Source organism: Thunnus thynnus, chromosome 16, assembly GCF_963924715.1.
Source record: "Thunnus thynnus chromosome 16, fThuThy2.1, whole genome shotgun sequence".
Taxonomy (NCBI): domain Eukaryota; kingdom Metazoa; phylum Chordata; class Actinopteri; order Scombriformes; family Scombridae; genus Thunnus; species Thunnus thynnus.
The window spans coordinates 16,921,140-16,939,940 of NC_089532.1; the positions used below are offsets into that span (position 1 = coordinate 16,921,140).

Sequence of the window (18,801 nt, forward strand, 5' to 3'; positions counted from 1 at the left end):
GGTGGCGCTGTGACTATGACTCAATATGAGCATATGTCACCAGACCTTTTATCCAGCATATGAAATTTGGGGCAGATTGGGCAAAATACAGTCAAATTACAACAGCTTCCTCTCTCATGATGAAACATGCAAATTTTCCACATCACCACTCAAAGGTACTCTGAAAAAATCTCAAAACCTTCGCAATTCGGCACTTTGAAGGTCTTGAGATTTTACTGATCAAATTTGAGGTGGACCTGTTGAGTCTAGGAGTTTTGAAAAGTTCCATACCTGTAAAGTGCTTAAATGGTGTGTTGTCACATGACCTACGACATCATCATTCGAGTTGTCAACTATTTCTTAACAATTTAGTATCACATTGGTCTGAGCGTTATACCAACCAAATTTCAAACAAATCTGATAAATCCTCTAAGACAAGTTTGAAAAAATTCATATTTAATACAGGAAAAACACACAAAATTCAAAATGTCCGACTTCCAGTTGGGCAGAGCTAATGAAAGCCAATGTGAAATGTGTCGGAAATGATGAGAGCAACATGAGTACCAAATTTCATGAATATCAGAGCAACTTTATCAGGACTACGGCCTCCCATAGGGTGCGTTAAGGGGTGTTATGAAGCCTGCTAAACACGCATGAACCCAATCGCTGAATATTCTTGCAATGTTCGCGGGTTCTGATGTTTCTTTAGTTGTTAGATACCCCTAGCACCTCAAAAATACTAAAAGTAATTAGGGGGAACGATAAAGCTGACGTGCCACACCCAAGCCTTAGTTTGAACATGGGTGCAAAATTTCATGAGTTTTTGTGCATCCTAAAGGCCTCAAACATGTGCTTGTAAAATAAAAACTGATGCACGAAATTCAAATGTATTATGTCCAGAATGATGAGAGATCCCACTGAATTTCATGAACATCAAAGCAATTTTATCCCAACATGGTCCTGCATTTGGGGGCACTATGGAGCCTGCTGACCACACCTGAGCCCAATCACTACAGAACTTTGCAATTTTCGCCACTTCTGATGTTTGTGCCAATTTTTGTCTTTTATCTGTCTTATTCCCTTTTAGCTTCTTTTTATTTCCAAATTTAACTTTTTTAATTGTTTTTATATGTCTTTTTAATTGTATTGCTTTTATATTCTGTTTTGATGCCTTTTTATGCTCTATGTAAACACTTTGAATTGCCTTGTTGTTGAAATGTGCTATACAAATGAACTTGCCTTGCCTTTTGTGAGTTTTCGAGCAACTCAAGTTCCTCAAAAATACAATGGCGTACTAGAATAATAACAATCTCCTAAAAAACAATAGGTACCCTGCACTTTCAGGGCCCAACAGTCCCCGGTACTTTGATACTCAGGCCCTAAATATCATAGAGTAAAAAAAGGCTGATACCAAATTGGCCTATCTACAAAAAGCAGACCATCTAACGGTGCTCTGAAAATTGATTCCTGATGAAATTACAAAAAATAGGTTATTTGTCTGTTGTTTGTTATTGTGTTACCTTGTTTTTTTTGCATTTGTACCAAGGAACACACTTTGAGTGATTGAAATAATGTGATAAATGACACACAAGTTCAATAATGTGATAAATCACACGCACAAGTCCAGAAATGAATAGCAGTTAAGATTTAATGCGCCCGCATGAGGCGTGCTCTCACCAAAAATGTTTACACAAAATAAAAGCATTTTCCTTTTCATTCTAATTGTCACTTTCAGTCCCTTCTTTTATCTGTATTTTCCTTCTCGTTCCCTCTTTATTCCAGGGAGCCTCACTGGAAACAAATTACAGGAAAATGACAAGCGACAACAATAACTCAATGACAGATTTCAAGAGAGGCAATATGGCAAGATTGTTTTTGAATAGAGGATGTGTGTGTGTGGGGATGAAAAATGAACTGGGGACATAATATGCACCTTCTGAAAACAAAATAATTTATATTTTGCTGATGACCTGTAGCTGGTTGCCATCAGTAGCCAAATGTCGAGAGAACATTTCATTTTTACAGCCGCAATTTCAAGTCAAGTGAGGATGTTGGTGTAATTGTAACCTCCACCGGAGCACTTCTGAAGTTAATACAAGCTGGTAAATGTGTAATGCAAGTGGAGTTTAATGTTGTTCCATCCATTACGTATACTGCGCATAATGCTTCGATAAGCATTGCACAAGATGCAGTATTATCTGCGGCATCAAACATCAATCAATGTCCTCATCCCTCTCACTTCACCCATGACACAACCCCCAACACTGGAACCTGAGTAGATAGCAGTGAAAACATGGTCCATTCAGCAATTATTCACAGAGTCTTGGACTAATGGTGCTCTGAATGCACAGACACAGCAAATGTAGGGAGTTAGTGGACCAGCAGTAATGGCCCCATACAGAGCATGTGTTTTTCTATGTGTACATGTGTGAGTGTGTGTGTGTGTGTGTGTGTGTGTGTGTTGGTGAGGGGGGGGGGGGGGGGGGGGGCATCATCTCTAACTGATTCACGACAAGCACAAACACATCTAATTATGAATCCAGATTACAACAGTAGAGACCAACTCCCTCAACGTCTTTCTCCCTCCTCTTCCCCCCATCTCTCTTTCTCCCTCTTGTCCTCCTCCCACCCGGGCCGGGCTCCATATCAGGCAGATGAAAACATAACCTGTCACATTCCATCCCATTAAACCGGCTACGAACCATGTGGTCTGCTCACATGGAGGAGCGAGGAGAGAGAGGGAGGGAGATAGACAGAGAAAGCAGTGCATCTGGGTTCACTCAGAACTGATGAATTATTCACAATCTTTATGCTAATGTCATTTTAATGTTAGAAATACTGACAGATATGCAAAGAGAAACATACTGTATGAGGTGGTATACTCACTATACGCTTACTCTACATAGACATACAATTGCATTAAAAACATTAATACTTCTAACATATCCATACTGCACATACTGTACACAAATATAAAATGTGTAATTATCCTTTGCAATACCTAATGCATTAGAGCACTCTCACTGAGCCCCCAAATCTGTGCATTAGTTTCTTTTTTTTTTTTTTTTTCAGTCTGAGTCCATCAGATGCCATTTGATGTCAGGCAGAGCAAGGTAATGACAGTGCACTCACTTGCACAGTCATTAGCCCCGCTTAATGCTGGGAATTAACACAAATTAAGTGAAGTTAAGTACATGCATTAGAGAAGCTTGTTTGGGGAGAGCTTTTCACTTTTGCTGCCTAGAACTGGATGTTGCCTAACATGTTCATCAAAGGCTACACAGACAAGAAACACAAATACACAGATCCGTCTTCCACTGATAAATTATTACCTGCAGGGCTAAAGGTGAATTCATTGATGGCTGGTTAGCAGTGTCATACAGGGAGAGCTAATGGAGCTCTAAGGACACCTAGTGGTCACACTGACATCACTGATGCATAAACTCCGCAGCTGAGGTTCGTGGAAGGAACATTAAAGGAAATGTTGCTTCTTTTACCTTCAATATTACAACTCGTAAACCAATTCAAAGTGGTGTCCTTTGATGAAATGCTGATTTCTTTGCTTTTGGTGTTGTTTCATTTACAATTTAGGACATAGAGAATATTACCTAAGACTGGGTCCCAGCTAAATTATGTGTGTCTTCTAGGCACACAAAAAGTACAGGTTTCAGGAAAAGTAAGACAGTAATTTAACTTAACAAAAGGTTGTTCAGACTGGTAAGAGCGGTCTGCACAGTGACAGTGAGAACGGCTTTCTTTCTCTGCATTATGATATTCATGCCTCAGTTGATGGATGAGAATGAATGTCATATTATCTAAATATTTTCACCATACATTTATTAGAGGTCCCAGAATGAAAAGGTTTTTGATCACATAGTACACGTCATATCTTCCACATTTACTGTGAGGATCATACTGGTGTTTCTACAGGACTACTAGACTAAACTGAAAGGATGTCAGGGAGGATTATAATCTCATGTGCAGCAGAACTAACATCATAAATGTCGAGTGGAGTGGGTGACTGGTTCATTTCCAGTTACAACACATGAGATTTGCCTATTAGAGGCGAAACCGCGGTGGGCTTTTCGAAAAGAGGCTAACATGATGAAACTGACAATCTCTGAAATCCATTTGGACCTCATTCAAGATTACATCTTTATCTGAGTGATTGCAGATTATTGTCCGCAGAGAGGTGTGCTAAAGCTGGATTATCCACTTGTTGGGGATGCATTTGACCCGATGGATGCAACATGCCAGCCTCACACGCCCTTACATCTGTGGGTGTTTTTTCACTTGTTTGGGGCCAAGGATGGGATAGCACTAGAAATGACACCAAAACCTCTCATCCTCAGATTACCATGGTTAGTGATCCACATATGTGGGTAGAAAATAAAATCACAGTCATTATAAATGCATTTGAAAGGGATGCACTACATGCACCCTTTAAGAGGCCTAATTTTCTTTACATATATATATATTTATACAAATATTTCAAAGAGCAGCAAGGGTTAATTTATTAACATGTGAATTCCATCAGTTTTAAAAACTTTAGAAAGTTATTTATTGTTATGTTAAAAAAGAAAAGGCACTTGAATAATTGCCCTAAACTCAGAGAGGTATTTAGATGCTCATACTCATCAAGGAAAACTTAAAAACACCATGTATATATATATATATATATATACATATATGTCCTGCATTCCATGGCAGGACACAAAACATACTATGGTATTTTACCACATCACAGTCAAGTCTGTCTCATGTTCACCTTTGGATTGTGTACTGATTGACACGGAGTATCTTCTGGCAGCTACATGGGTGGATGTTTACCATCATTTGGGAATCTAAAATACAACAATGTAGAATTTTAGACTTTTTCTTTTTTCTTAGACAGGTCTGACACATTTTAAGGAAACACAATCATATCTCTAGAAATTGTGGCTTTACCAACCTGCTGTCTTGCTCCTGGTTGGGATATGTGATGATGACTCTGTTCCCATCCAGAAGGAGACCTGCGGTTGGCAGGTTGCTTCCTGTTCTTCGGATATGTCTGAAAGTGATGTCACTTTGGCCGCTTCGAGCAGCATTACTGTGCTTGTGCTTCTTGTCTGAGATTGGGAGTAAACATAGGAGTGAGGGTTGGATAACTGGAACCAGGAGTGCCAATTATTAGGTACACTGTAATACTGAAAAGTCAGTCCTTTTTACTGTGCTAGAACTTGAAGAAACACAACCCTCCATTTAATCTATACATACCAATCTCAAGGCTAATGTTTTGCATAATTATAGTCATCAAGAAACTCATAATTTGCAAGAGGAGAGATGTCACACTCACACTTGTATGTGTAATGAGGTTGGGCCTCGTCCATGTTACTTGGAAGGATATCGTGGCCATGCATAAAGTTCTGCAGTCCTCCACTCATACTCATTCCTCTTAGAGGGGTGTTACGAGGCATGAGGGGTAGAAGTCCAGGTAGGTTTATTTCAGTAGCAGGAAGAGACGCTCCGGGGGATTGGGGCCATGGCTTTAAAGAAATATTAAATAAGGACCATAAGGGAGACAAATAATACTCCAGTATACATAATCAAATATTCAGATTATGTGTAAAATCGATCTTTTAAGTGCCCTAGGGGCCACATCAGTGTCTTTGCCCTTTCTAACATGTAACCCTGTTTCTCTTTTCTCCATCCTCCTATGTCTACTACTGTCACTACAGTGTGCCCCTTCCACCCACACACTTGGCAGGGGATTTGTGATTAGATTGCTTGTCGTTCCACATATATAAGCATCTTATAGGGGAATAGTAATTACTACTCATCAACAACAATGTTCAAATTCAAACAAAATCAGATGCAGGAATAAACTGAGAGTGACAACTGAGATGGCAGTTATGAGAGTCAATAGGGGGTCTGTGTTTGTGTTTTTTAATGAGAAAACCCAGGATCCCTGCTCTGTCATTTCCACATCTACGATTAACAAGCAGAGGGGGTCGTGTTGACCTGGCTAATAGGGGGTAAATCCACTGGTGCATTATCGGCCGGGCACATTTCATCTAATCAGCAGGATGATGCCAGCAGGCTTAGGCTGCTTTTAATTCAGAGCTGCAGGAGAATTACTGCCCTGGTCTCTCATTACATGAACATCAAATCAGTCAGACTAAAAGAGTTTGATCCATGCTTTTCCCTTTTTTGGATTGCTGCTGTTGGTTGTTGTTATTGTTGCTTCTTTTAGTTGGACTAAATCTTACACGATATGGCCCATTATGAGGTTTTACACAAAGAGGGTCTTTCTTTATTTGTAATTCAGTCATATTCACTGTAAAATACAAGGAGGGAAGTAGAGCAGGAAAGTGTGGAGATGAAAGATTCCTTTCCTGCAAACTCACACTCCCTAACCATACACTTCTGTTTGATATGAAATGTGTATATGCATGTATGTGTGTGTATGTATGTATCTGTGTGAGTATTTCCGAGTCAGTATGCATGTATATGTGGAGTTCTCACTGATGCATCTGCACTGAGGAGTTCAGCTCTGGTCCTTTCCTCCAGTGTGACCATCACTCCATCCAGGACCTGCAACCGTGACAGACGAAGCACGACTGCTGGCCTGTGGAGAGAATTACGGGCCACCTGAAAGAGAAAAAATGCACCTGTTTTATGAAATAACCAGTAATACATTACTCTGACCCTAACTAACATTCGGCATTTTAATATTGGAACCTACTGAAGCCTGCCCTGAGACATCTGGGATAAATATGATGCTATGTGGGTCCCAACATAGTAATCATGTTCCTAACAGCTATTCCAGTGACCCAGCTGACAGCAGCAGATAGTTCCCTGCCCAGCTGAGGGCACCCTCTGGTACCCTCTGGGCAGGGTACAAATCCAGCCTGTCCAGCGACAGAACTGTTTGTTCCTCCAGGATACTGCTGCTGTGACTAAGTTGTGAGTGCGTGCCAGTGGATGTCCAGTGGAGAAGAGGAGACAGACTTTGGCGAGGGAACATGGGTGAAGTAGAGATCTCATGCGGGCAACAGCAGGAGTATTGTCTCGAGGGTGGCTGTTGGCCTCTACCCCCTGGCAGGATTAACCCCCCCTTATGGGAGGAGAAGGGGGATGGGGTCGAGCAGGAAAGAGGCCACCACAGCTGAGCATGGCCCTGTGGACGATGAGGAGGCCCTGGGCTGCAGGCTCTGCTCAGGCCTGATCCATGAGCTCCAGATGGGTGATGTAACTGGTCCAATAGCGGCCTGCCATTTGGTCAACAGATTTGTCTCTGATGCCGGCCAGTTTGAGGCAGAGCAGACGGCCCATCATGTAATCGCTTAATTTGGAACCACAGAGTTGCACTGGGTTAGTGTTATGGATTGTGTAAGTGAGAAACTGAGCCTATAAGCTTTTGATAATTTGTTTGAAAGTGAAAGAGTTCTAAGAGTCCTGTGACTGACAGCTACTGGATTCATGTCAACTGTGCAAAGCTTCCAATAGCAAAAGGACCACGGACACACACCTCATTCTGTTTAATGCACAAACAAACTGGGAATACTCACAGGATTGCCAACAACAGAGAGCTCGGTCAGCGAGGGAAGAACTTCTAGTTTGTCGAGCTCTGTGATGTCCTACAAGAAGTAGAGAAAAAAAGATTTTTTTCAAGTATTTTTTTCATTACATACCTCCTCTTTTACCTTTACTTTCCCACTGGTTGTAGCTGGCTATGTGTTGATAATGGAGACATATGCATCAGGGCGGAACCTTTCATAATTTTGGTGTAGGGAGGATAGAAGCAGCTGATGGGAGAGATTACATGTGTGAGCTCTCATTAATCTCATGAGAGAGTTTGGGCACGCAACAGGGCATGGGGGTGTTTTCTCTTATTCCCAGATTTATGGTTGGACTTGGCTGTGATTCAAAGACACCCCCACTGTGAAGACCGGTGTGCTGGGATGATTGCTGTATTTTAAGTCTTAATTGAATGCATGAAAACATTAAGGAAGTGAAGGAAAGAAGGAACTGACAACAAAAAAGCAAATCACTCACCCTGTGTGAGAAGGAGATGCAGACTGAGAAGCTGATTACACGTTGTCCTGATTGTTCCCCTCTTTCTTCATACACACCGCCCTGACCTTCAATCAAACTTGATTCTCCTTAATGCTACCCCTCGCATGCCACAGTGGGGTGGTAATGACTCATGATTACTATACTTCATGTCTTACTTTGCAAATGCAGGGGAAAGTAATACTGCTGCGCGCTGAATAAAATATATTCTTAAACATCTGACACATTTCTCATATGAACCAATCAGTAGAAGTTGGTCGTAAACCAAAGAACTACACAAAAGCTGACTGTGACCTTGGTCGTCATCTCAAGAAATTACTGTGCAGTGGCAATTTAATTGAAAGTCTGAATATGCAGTTTTAAATAAAAATATGAATATGCATAGAAGAAATCCAGCATGTGAGGAGGCCTGACAGTGTACCTGCAGCTTGTTCATGCTGAGGAAGAGCTTGCGGAGTTCCGTCAGAGGATCTAGATGGTTGAGCTCCCGGATCCGATTCTCTGCTAGGTGCAGTTCTAGCAGGACACTCTGGGCTATGAAAGAGTTCTCAGCCAGGGCTTTGATCCGGTTCCTGTCTAACACAAGCTCTCGGAGCTGGTGAAGACCCTCCAAGCCTTCCACCAGGCTGATCTCATTACCTAGAGGGAGAGTAAAACTTATCAAAACAATAGAAATTAATCTCAAACAATAATCTAATATTTTTATAGACAAAATAGAGTAAAAGAGAAGAAAAAAGAAGAAGAGTAAATTACACAAATTCCCCCAAAATTGAAGAATTTAATTAGTTTAAGGCAATACAAACATTTGCAGGGTGTTTGTTGTTTTCCACTGGTCTAAAAGGCACTGAAATTACAGAGACAATTTTGAAGGGTTTCTAAGCAAAAAGGAAGAGAGGACAACTGCTGTAAGGTCGCCTTTGTGGGACAAATCACCCTGACAAAGCAAAACTCAATCAAAAGCCATCAAAAGCTGTTGAAAAGAAAGTCAGTCATTCTTTTCTTCAACTCTCCCACCTGGCCTAAGGTCTATGGGAGGCTTTTGCTTGCAGTGCTTGCCTTTTCACAGGCTCTATACACAGTACTTTCAACAGGCTTTGTATGGGAGGGGTGGTACGTGAACCCTACATACCTTGAAGGAAGAGTGCTTTAAGATTGGTGAGCCTGCTGAGCTGCAGATTGGCCATATTGGAGATGCCATTGTAACTCAAATGCAACACCTCCAAGCTGCCCATCAGCGGCTCGAGGCTGCCAGTGGGCCCAGCTTCCCTTAAACACAGTCACAGAATGACAGTTTACAACCTCTGTGGTTAAATGAACATCTCATTCTCCCCCCCGCTGCCTCATTTAACTGGTCAGACCTCACAGGTGCAGACCGCCTCAAAGCAATCACAGTCAGGGCGAACAAAAGTGTGACAGTCAGAGCGCTGCTTATGTACTAGTTTCTACAAAAGGACAGTGTGATTATTCCATTATTTACATGATATACCTGCAATATAGAAACTTCAAAAATATAAATTGATGTTTCAATATTTAGTTTATTTAAGGGATAATATGGTATATATAAACCAATGTTTTCACCTAGATTTCATTTGGATTTATGGGCAACAGCTCTCACTAAAATGTGGTTTAACTGTCATGAGAAGGTTCATACATTAGCTGGTCAGTGCTGCCCCCTAATGGCCACAGTCTACAATCGTAAATTGAGGTAACTGTAAAATGTAAAAGGAAACACGTACATCTCAGTTTTATGTAATAACCCTTTTTGACCCTTTATTGAAATACAAACTATAATATTACCTGTTGCCTTTAGATGGGCTTTGTTGGCCGTAACCACTGGAGTGGACTTTGCTGTATAGCATCTGTCTGTTTGTCAGATGAGTCTTCTGCCTGGGCAGGATGGACTCAATGTGGTTGTAGTTTAAACACAGAGCCTGCAAATAAGACAACAGATATAATTTAGTTGTCCAAGGCTCAAGTGTTTGTCATTCTCATTTTTGAAATTTAGTGTAATTTGTACTTTGATGTTGGGCAGGTAGATGAGGCCCGAGAAAGAGGTGAGGTTGTTGTGGTCTAAGTTGACACTGCGCAGGCTACAGAACAGGTCAGCTGGGGATAGATCAACCATCCTGTGGGAATGAAAAGCGCTTTTTCTTAGCTTTGTCTTTTAACACCTCACTTTTTAGTATTGTAAATTTCAGATCCAGTTTATCACCTTATGGAGCAGGACTGCAGGGTGAGGTAAGTGATGTCTATATAGTTCGAGTGGCCCAGCTTCTCTGCTACCATGTCAGTGGTTAGGCGTCCTCCAAACATGTCCTTCGCACTTTCACACTCAGTCACTTCCTAGAGAAAACAACAGCAAATAAAACACACTGAATATAATTATGTTATCACCACTACATTTTTTTACAGGTTTCATCAGTTGCGGTTGTTGTCACATACCACTGCAACCCCATCCAGTGCTTTTAAGGAGGGCAGGTGGAACACCACATATATCCGGTAGTTTTCTAGTTTCTCCACTAAAGGATTCCCATAAAGATCCAAAATGATGAGATTTGTCAATCCCTGAAAAGAAGGGATTACATGTAAACCAAAAGAAGAAAGAACTACAGTATATGAGCTCAGGCAATACAACAAAAATAGAGGCAATACAAGTATTTTTCTAAAAAGTCATGAGATGTAACATTTTCTTATTTTTACAGGTTATTAGATGCTCACCTTCAGATAGTAGATGTCTCGTGATGTAGAAATCTGGTTGTTGCCGATGTAGAGCTCAAGAAGGGAGCGAACTCTCTGGATACCATGCAGGGAAGTGATACAGTTATTCTCCACAGACAGAAAGGACATGTTGGGTAGCTGGTCGAGGACTGAGGCGTCCAGACTAGAGAGTTGATTTCCATCCAGACTCAGTTTATTTAGACAGTGTAGGTTTGAGAGGCCTAGAAAAGACAGATAGAAGAGACACACAGTAATAAAGATGGCTACTGTGCTTTTAGGTCTGGGTTTCAGACATTAATAAAAAAAAATTGTAAATATCTTAATGCTGTGATTTTCCAACTTCATTGTCAAGTTGATATTGTGACTGACCACTGAGTGTGCTGATGCTGTTGTTGTTGAGGAGGAGCTCCTCCAGCTTCACGCAGCTGTCCAGCCCCTCCACTTTAGAGATGTCATTATTGTTAAAGGAAGCCCAACGCAGGTTGACCAGTTTATTCAGATTGATCAGCTTAGAAATCCTCTGGCTGTCAAGGTTCAGGGTGGTGATCTGGTCAAAATTCAGGGCCACAGGCACATCAGAAATGTATAGAATATTGAAGATGTTAATAATGTGATCCATTTTAATTCATAATTGTCATGTTATCAATATCATGCACCCCCTGGAGGCAGCAATCTTCTGAAACATTAAAAATGCATTTGTGTAATCACTCCCTCACGAGGAAACCTACATGCCCTTAGCTCACCTTTGCGGTCCAGTCTGGCTCCAGGTCTCGGCTGAGGCTCCAGGGTGCTGGACTGAGTAGACACAGGAGGTGGGCTGTTGACAGCAGACTGAGACTGCGAGGACGTTCACTGTTGGTACGTGAGTGAGCCAGAAGAGATGTCTGCGAGCAGAGTGTCAACAGGTCTGATTGAATTACAGCACATTCTGAAATATCAATGTTCACATACTGTAACCTTCTCTGGAGCATGTAACTACTTCACTAACGGTTTATACTTTGCATAGAAAAGCCCAAAGAAAATAAAAACTACACATTAAATATCTGTATGTAAACATTAACATCTGCAAAATCTTCACCTGGTTAATCTTGGACCCAGCAGCCATCTGAACAGCATCAGCAGCCTCTTCCTCTGCTACCAGCACATCATCCAGGTGTGTGAGAGTCCTGAGACGGCCCAGTACGGTCATTCTGACTGCCTCCGACTGAAAAGGAGCAAAAAAGCTTCAGTGTACATCCAACATGTGCCTTGCACACCATCCATAATTACAAGCCACTTACAGCATAATGCAGCACATACTGTATGTATATGCTGAATATGCAATTAGTATTATTATTTTTGAGCTTCAACCTGTTTGTATTTAGATTTAATTCCATTTTTGATCACAGAACGCACCCTGTTCCAGGGGTTGTATCGGGTGTCTAGTTTCAGCAGGGCAGGTGTGTGTTTTCTCAGCACAGCCGTATCCTCTCTGGCGTTGGTCAACTTGTTCCAGCGCACGTCAAGCTGTTTGAGCTGCCCCAACCCTCTCAGCCCCTCTAGGGTCACTAGGCGGTTATAGCTAGCATCCAAAAACTCAAGGTTGGGCTGCAATTTAGGTAAGAGAAAGAATGAATGTTTCCACTTAATACTATGGTCCAAAACCATAAACAGTATTTGCAAATAAAAATGCTGCTTCTTTGTGACTTTAAACACACTCCTTAGTTTAATTTTCACTCTTACCATGTGAGAAATGTCATCCAGGCGTGTGAACTCATTGAAGCTGATGGTAAGATGCCGCAGAGCTGTGAGGCGGGAAATCTCCTTTATCTTGCTCAGACTGTTGCCGTGGAGGTTCAGCACCTGGAGATTCAACACATTGATGACAACTCATTATGAGTGTATGAATTGGCTTCAATATCAAACTGTCATTTGAAAAGCCAGAATACTTACAGTGATCTGACTGAGGACATTGGCTCTGGCCACATTAAGGAGAATTTTCTCATCCAAGCTCAACAACCTGGGCTGTGGTTTCAGCATAGGGTCCATGTTGAGGACTTCCTTGTCCAGGATGATATCATTGGAAGGAGTACCATGTCTGTCTGTGTTACGGCCCAACAATGCAGGATGTTCTCGGTCCTAATAACAGCATGACAAAAGGCTTAAACGATGAGTATTCCTAGATAGGTTCATAATTATCAACTTGTGGTGAGTGTTGTGGTGAAATCAATTATAAAATGAATGTGCAACCAGTGAAGAGATATAAAAATCAGAATTATGTGTTATCATCTGTTAGGTAGGAACACTTAGGATTTAAAAATTGGCTTCAATTTTTCAAAAAATGCAGTAGAATAATAATACATCCAGTGCTTCCACTATACGGTTGTGCATAAAGTTATCTGTAAATTGTATATTATATAGAGATGCTATCTCTACAGGATGTAACTATGAGGAAGTACACACAGAAAGAATATAATTAGTCCAGTTATAGATGACCCATGTAACATGTCATGTTATCAAACAGTAAAGAAACCAATTGTTTACCCCAGTGATGTATTCAAAATATATGATGTACTCAGGCAAGACAAGCTCATGGTCAAACACAAACCACTGTCTTCGTCGGGGACTGCACTCAGAACCAGTGTGTGTTTTGGAGGAGCGGGGTCTCTCTGAATGAAAAAAACAATAAACACAGATTACGACACAGTAGTGAGTGAAAAATCTTTGTTTTCGTGCCTTCTGATATACCTTCACTCATTGCAGTTCTATGCTTAGTGTCCACATTGCGATACACAGAGAAAGCTCTGGGATAGCTGCTTCTATCCACCGGTTCTCCCTCTCGGATTGGCACGCTGTGACCCACAAACACTTTGCAGACAATAATCTGCCCTATGGACAAAAAATGTAGCATTTTAGCTTTTAAGAAAAAAAGTCCCAGCTAAGAGGAATTCAACGATATGATACTAGGAGCAAAATTAACCCACCATGTCTGAAGGGGATTGCGTCTGTACTGTTCTTGGACAACCCTTGGTGGGTCTGGCTGAGTGTATACTCAATCCTGGGCTGTTCGGTCACAATCAGGCTATTGGATAAAGGTATAGCACCTTCTCTTCCCAAGGCCTAATTCAAAGTCAATATGGTAAAAATCAGCAAGATTTGGATTTCATGGAAAATAAGATAGATATTGTTTAAGTACTCGTGTAATTATTTCTGCACATAACAGAGGGGGATTGAAGGTGATGTGTAAAAATTCACAATTACAGTAATATACACACCTTTAATTGTTCTGGCGTTTTGAAGCCTTCCTCTAGAATGGACAAAATATTGTCCTTCTCACTGCTTTTTTCAGGGTCAGCAATGTGGAACAAGTGCTCCAGCCGCCGTCTGTAATTCCTGCTTGAAAAGTTTATATTAGATTCAAACTAATAATATATGGTCCTGTAACTGCTACAATGATGACGAAAGTCATGTAAAGTTATTGGTAAAACCTCAAATATCATTGCTTTTCATTATAGCCCAGTTTGACTTACTGTGAAAAGGTAACAGACTCTTCACTGGCTAGCAAGGTATGAAGTCTGTCCTCAAAGCGAAGCCTCAAAGCACTGTTGTGGATGCGGATAACTCTATTGATCCTAATGCCAGTGATGCTGTGAATCTTGTAGTCCAAATGAGAGAAGCGGGAAAGCAAGAGGTCGCAACAGGAAGTAAACCTGTTGAACACATAACACAGAACATTGGGGCTGTCAGTGAAGTCTGCTTTAGATTTCCCCTTTACAACCATTAGTTACATGAGGATTGTAGTTACTGTACAATTAATAAAACCACATAAGTACCATGGGTCTGTGGAGCAGCCTTCTTCCAAACGAATATTTCCAACACTTTCTAGCTCCATCAACAGAAACTGGACAGTATACTCCATCCTGTTTGTGGCTCGGGCCAAATCCCGCTCATACCAGACTTCAATTCTGCATGTAGAAAAAGAAATATTATTTTTATGCTTGTAAGAAAAATGTAATGTATTGTAGGAGGATAAATTCTATAAAGAATTTTTAAATTCTCTCTGTATCTGATCTAAATATGCAAACTAACTCATCCAGTCTCCTGGTCCATAGCATCAGCCTCTCCTTCAGTAATTCTATCTTTCGGAGTATTTTGTGCTCCATGGTGGGATCACAACTGATGTCAGTTGTTGGGTCACTTCTGTCGGTTAAACCTTCCACCAGGTGGGGAGGTCCATCTTCAAATGTGCAGGCAGACTTCTTGCAACCAGCCGGCCTCTTGTACAGCTCACGTTCAAGCTAAGAATGCATTCAAATAAAAACAACTCTCTTAACACAAGAACAGCAATCTGCAGCTGAAGATCAGAGCTAAATAACTTACTTACCCTATTCTCTTATTACAGCAGCTAAAATAATTTCTAAAATGTTTCTAGAATTGTACGTACATTTTTGAGGGTGTGATTGAGTGTCCTGATGCATTCTTCAGGTAACTGCAACAGAGTTTTCTTCTTCTCTGTAAGACTGAACCGGGTCTCTGCCAGATTCCTCTGAGCAGTGCGTACACGCATGTTGTAATACATCATCTTCTTCATTACAGTGGACTAAAAGAAAAAAGAGAAGACTTTATGAGGGCTAAAAGATTCAACAAGATGCATAGATACAACAGATAAAAAACCCACAGAGCTTCATTTTAAAATGTGTATTTGTGATGCATAAGACAGAGTAAATGAACCCAAAAGAGACTGAGAGGAGCTCAGTTTAACGCAGGGTATCAACTAGTCTTCTCAATACCTCGGCTGCGTCCTTGACTTGCTTGCTCGAGACTTCGTAGGTGTCAAGACGCTGGAGGCCCGGCATGTGGTAAAGAACGTGTGTGGCATAGTTGCACAGCAGACAAACTGGGTTTGGGGTTGACGTGGGGTCCTTCAGTGCCAGTTCTCTCAGATGGGGCAAACGGGCAAGCTGGGTCAGCTCCTGTTACAACAACAACAGAACACACAGGCTTGTTAGTCAGTAGGGTTTCTGTCAGTCCTGAGTCTGAGGTCGTGCCCTTAAAAAAACCCACTGCTCCCCAAAAAGAAATTAAGCTTTTTGATTATTTTTGTTTCATTTTAAACCAGAAAACCAGAAAATGTAAAATTGGTTGTTAGAAGCCAGATGATTTGGCACTACTGGAGAGATATGACATTTATTTTACAATGTGCCAAATGCATCCTTCAGTTAGATTATCAGTAATCAAAGAGATGGGTAGTACAATAGACAACATTTACATCAATCAGATGTACTGTGGCAACTTCTAAATGTAAAATGTAATAGGTAAAGTATTACAAGGAACTGTCGATAGCTCCTTTCCTGTTGACTGCACACTGAAAGAAACTTTAAATATTAAACAGATGCCATAATAAGTCAGACACTTCTTTTGGAACTTCCGTATTTTTTTCTCCCATTTCCATGGTGCAGCAGCTAAAAAGAAATGTCACATTGTAATGACAAAGGGACTTTGACGAATTGAAAAACACTCATGTTTGATTTCACATTTGTTGCAATACCCCGGGCACTCAGTGCAATGAAAGATATTCCCACAATCCACCTTTTGTCCCATTCCAGCCTTTGCTTTAAAGAATGCAATTATTGTCCGAGGTCGAGGTGTTAACTTCAATCACAGCTAGAGACACAAAACTTTTTTGTTTCCTGTCAGAATGTCCTTGAACAAGACAATGACTTGACTTGGTGTAAATGCTCTGAGTGAAGAAGTGTGTCTGCTACAGTATATGTCTAAAATGTATAACTGAATAAGAAGAACTCAATCCACATATAAAAAAAAATTATTCATTTGTTTAAATAGATGCAGTTATGAATGCATATCATTGAATCTAGAATAGCAAATAATTAAATTATTCTTCTCAATACCTCAATGAAGGTCTTGTGCACCCAGTCAACTGTAGAAATTGAAAACCTGAACTGGCCAAGACCCTGACATTTCACAATAATTTTAAATGCCCTTTTTTCAGATCAAGGATTTTGTTAAGATTTTAAAAAATAAGTATGAAAACTTCTTTACAGAAGGAATTTGAAAGCATATTTCTGTTTTTAATCTCACCTTAAAGGAGCTGATCTTGTTCCCGGACAGATTAATAGTCTGAAGGCTGACATTAGGATCAAGGCGATGCCCTTAATAGAAGTAAAGAATTATTTAATCTTTTTCAAACAGCTCACTGAATCTCAATCAATCTTGGCAGAGAAAATACAGAGGATTGTAAAAACCTACCAATCTTTTCAATATTATTGTCAGCAAGGTTTAGTTCTTTGAGGTTTTGAAGTGTGTTCAAGCCCTTCAGAAAAAAAAACACAAAACAGAGAACTGATCAAAAGTGGGACCATGCTACTCTGACAAAACATATAAATTGTGTAAAAATTCAGTTTTGGTTAGCTAAATAAAAAAAATCAGAAACTAAATTCCCAGGGTAACATAGAGATAGATAGATAGATAGATAGATAGATAGATAGATAGATAGATAGATGTTCTCCAAACCTGTATCTGTGATATGCAGTTATTGTTGAGCCACAGGACTTCTACGTTGATCTGCAATTCTAAATTATTTATTTCACAGATTTGATTATCGTATAGATAGAGTTTCTCTAGTTGAAGGCAATTCTGCAATCCGGATATTCCCTGCAATAGGAAGAAGATGGTGAAAATTACATGTGTGCAGGACCTACAACATACACTCAAAACATTCTTTTCATTTGATTGCACAGAGGGGGAAATCATGGTTACAGAACCCCTGCAATGAAACAATAAATTGGATTTATTTTCAATATAAACCTTGGGCTGTAGTAATTAAAAGAAGTAAGTAGTATTGTTATAAGTAGGGTAACATTACTAGACATTTTACCAGCATGAAAAACTTACAGTCAGATGACACTGGACTACCCAGAGCTCTCGGAGCAGGGGACAGCACTCAAGACCCTCAATCTGTTTTATGTTCTGTCCTACTATGGTAAGCTGGCAGAGCCTTGGGAAGAAGGAGAGCCCAACCATGCGGGGAAATCCAGAGAAGAAGATCTCCAGGGAGCTGATATTACTCCCTTCTTGAGCTATTTTTTCATAGGAGACTCCATTGACCATGCACTGTTGAGAAAAATAATTGTTTTTAGCAAGGCCTCATCAATTGTGAGGAATAAACAGAATGCAGTAAAAACATAATGACAATGGAAAAACATTTTAACGTTTCAGCTCTTGTATTCAGTTGTTGGAAGTAGTTAGTGGTAGTTAACATTGGATATTAACCTAACTTAGATACCATTTATAATGTTATACTCACCAATTCTTTAACTACCTCCTCGTCACCGCGTTGTTTGTGTTTCTCACTCTGTATCATAACTTTCTGTACTGAAATTGAGTGCAGCTGAGCTAAAACTAATTAATTAGCTGCTAAAAAGCACATACTTGTATTGTATTTTATTGATAAGTCTATTGGGAAACTAAAAGAAAAGTCGTGATAGTTAGCTCGCAGAGAGGCACCGTACGTTACCTGTAACTGAAGTCAGTAAGCAAAACACAAATTAATGTCGCCACACATGAAAGCTAACTGTGGCTAACTGTTTAGCTCACGTCTCAAATGCCTATATTCACCTAAATTAATTACAAATTCAACCTTGCGTGGCGGAAAGAAAGCACTTATTTTCCGAGACGAATTACATAACACACAAACTCTCCGGCTCGTCTCAGTTCAGCGGTGTTTGGCATCATGTCGGTATCCAGGTAGGAAGTCTGGTTGCTAGGGAGCCATGTTGAAACTTATACCTGCCGCGTGAGGGCGCCACACTGCAAGATATTGTTTTATTTATTTATTTATTTATTTATTTATTTATTTGTTTATTTATTTATTTTCTTATAACAAAACCATAAAAACACTTACATACAGTAATGTATTCTTTTTATAGACAAAAAAAACATTACACGTGAAATTCACACTGTTTAATTTATCTTACAGAGCCGCTAATTCCGCTGTCTTTATAAATTTCACTGACTTCTGCATATAGAATCACTCCATACTAACCGTAATAT

General features: G+C 40.3%; 1 protein-coding gene across 6 annotated transcripts; it reads right to left on the reverse strand.

The window, feature by feature from the left end:
• Positions 1–1,601: 1,601 nt before the first annotated feature.
• Positions 1,602–18,557, reverse strand: lrrc9 (leucine rich repeat containing 9). Of its 6 annotated transcripts, none has more exons than XM_067614211.1 (33): positions 18,056–18,556; positions 17,644–17,862; positions 17,263–17,403; positions 16,999–17,062; positions 16,831–16,901; positions 15,522–15,704; positions 15,176–15,331; positions 14,821–15,029; positions 14,565–14,696; positions 14,262–14,441; positions 14,007–14,127; positions 13,716–13,851; positions 13,480–13,620; positions 13,276–13,400; positions 12,685–12,870; positions 12,475–12,594; positions 12,148–12,339; positions 11,831–11,956; positions 11,496–11,636; positions 11,122–11,299; positions 10,753–10,973; positions 10,477–10,599; positions 10,247–10,377; positions 10,052–10,160; positions 9,832–9,965; positions 9,164–9,300; positions 8,456–8,673; positions 7,530–7,598; positions 6,484–6,609; positions 5,315–5,504; positions 4,931–5,087; positions 4,748–4,823; positions 1,602–1,770 (listed from the first exon to the last, which is right to left on the reverse strand). In XM_067614211.1, the coding sequence occupies exons 1-32, from the start codon at positions 18,110–18,112 to the stop codon at positions 4,790–4,792; spliced, it is 4,527 nt and encodes a 1,508-aa protein (XP_067470312.1). In that variant the 5' UTR covers positions 18,113–18,556; the 3' UTR covers positions 1,602–1,770; positions 4,748–4,789. The 6 variants fall into 6 exon arrangements, 5 of the variants coding, with proteins under 5 accessions (XP_067470312.1, XP_067470310.1, XP_067470311.1 ...); XM_067614209.1 differs by having other exon boundaries at positions 1,602–4,299; XM_067614210.1 differs by having other exon boundaries at positions 1,602–4,326.
• Between the last annotated feature and the right edge of the window lie 244 nt (positions 18,558–18,801).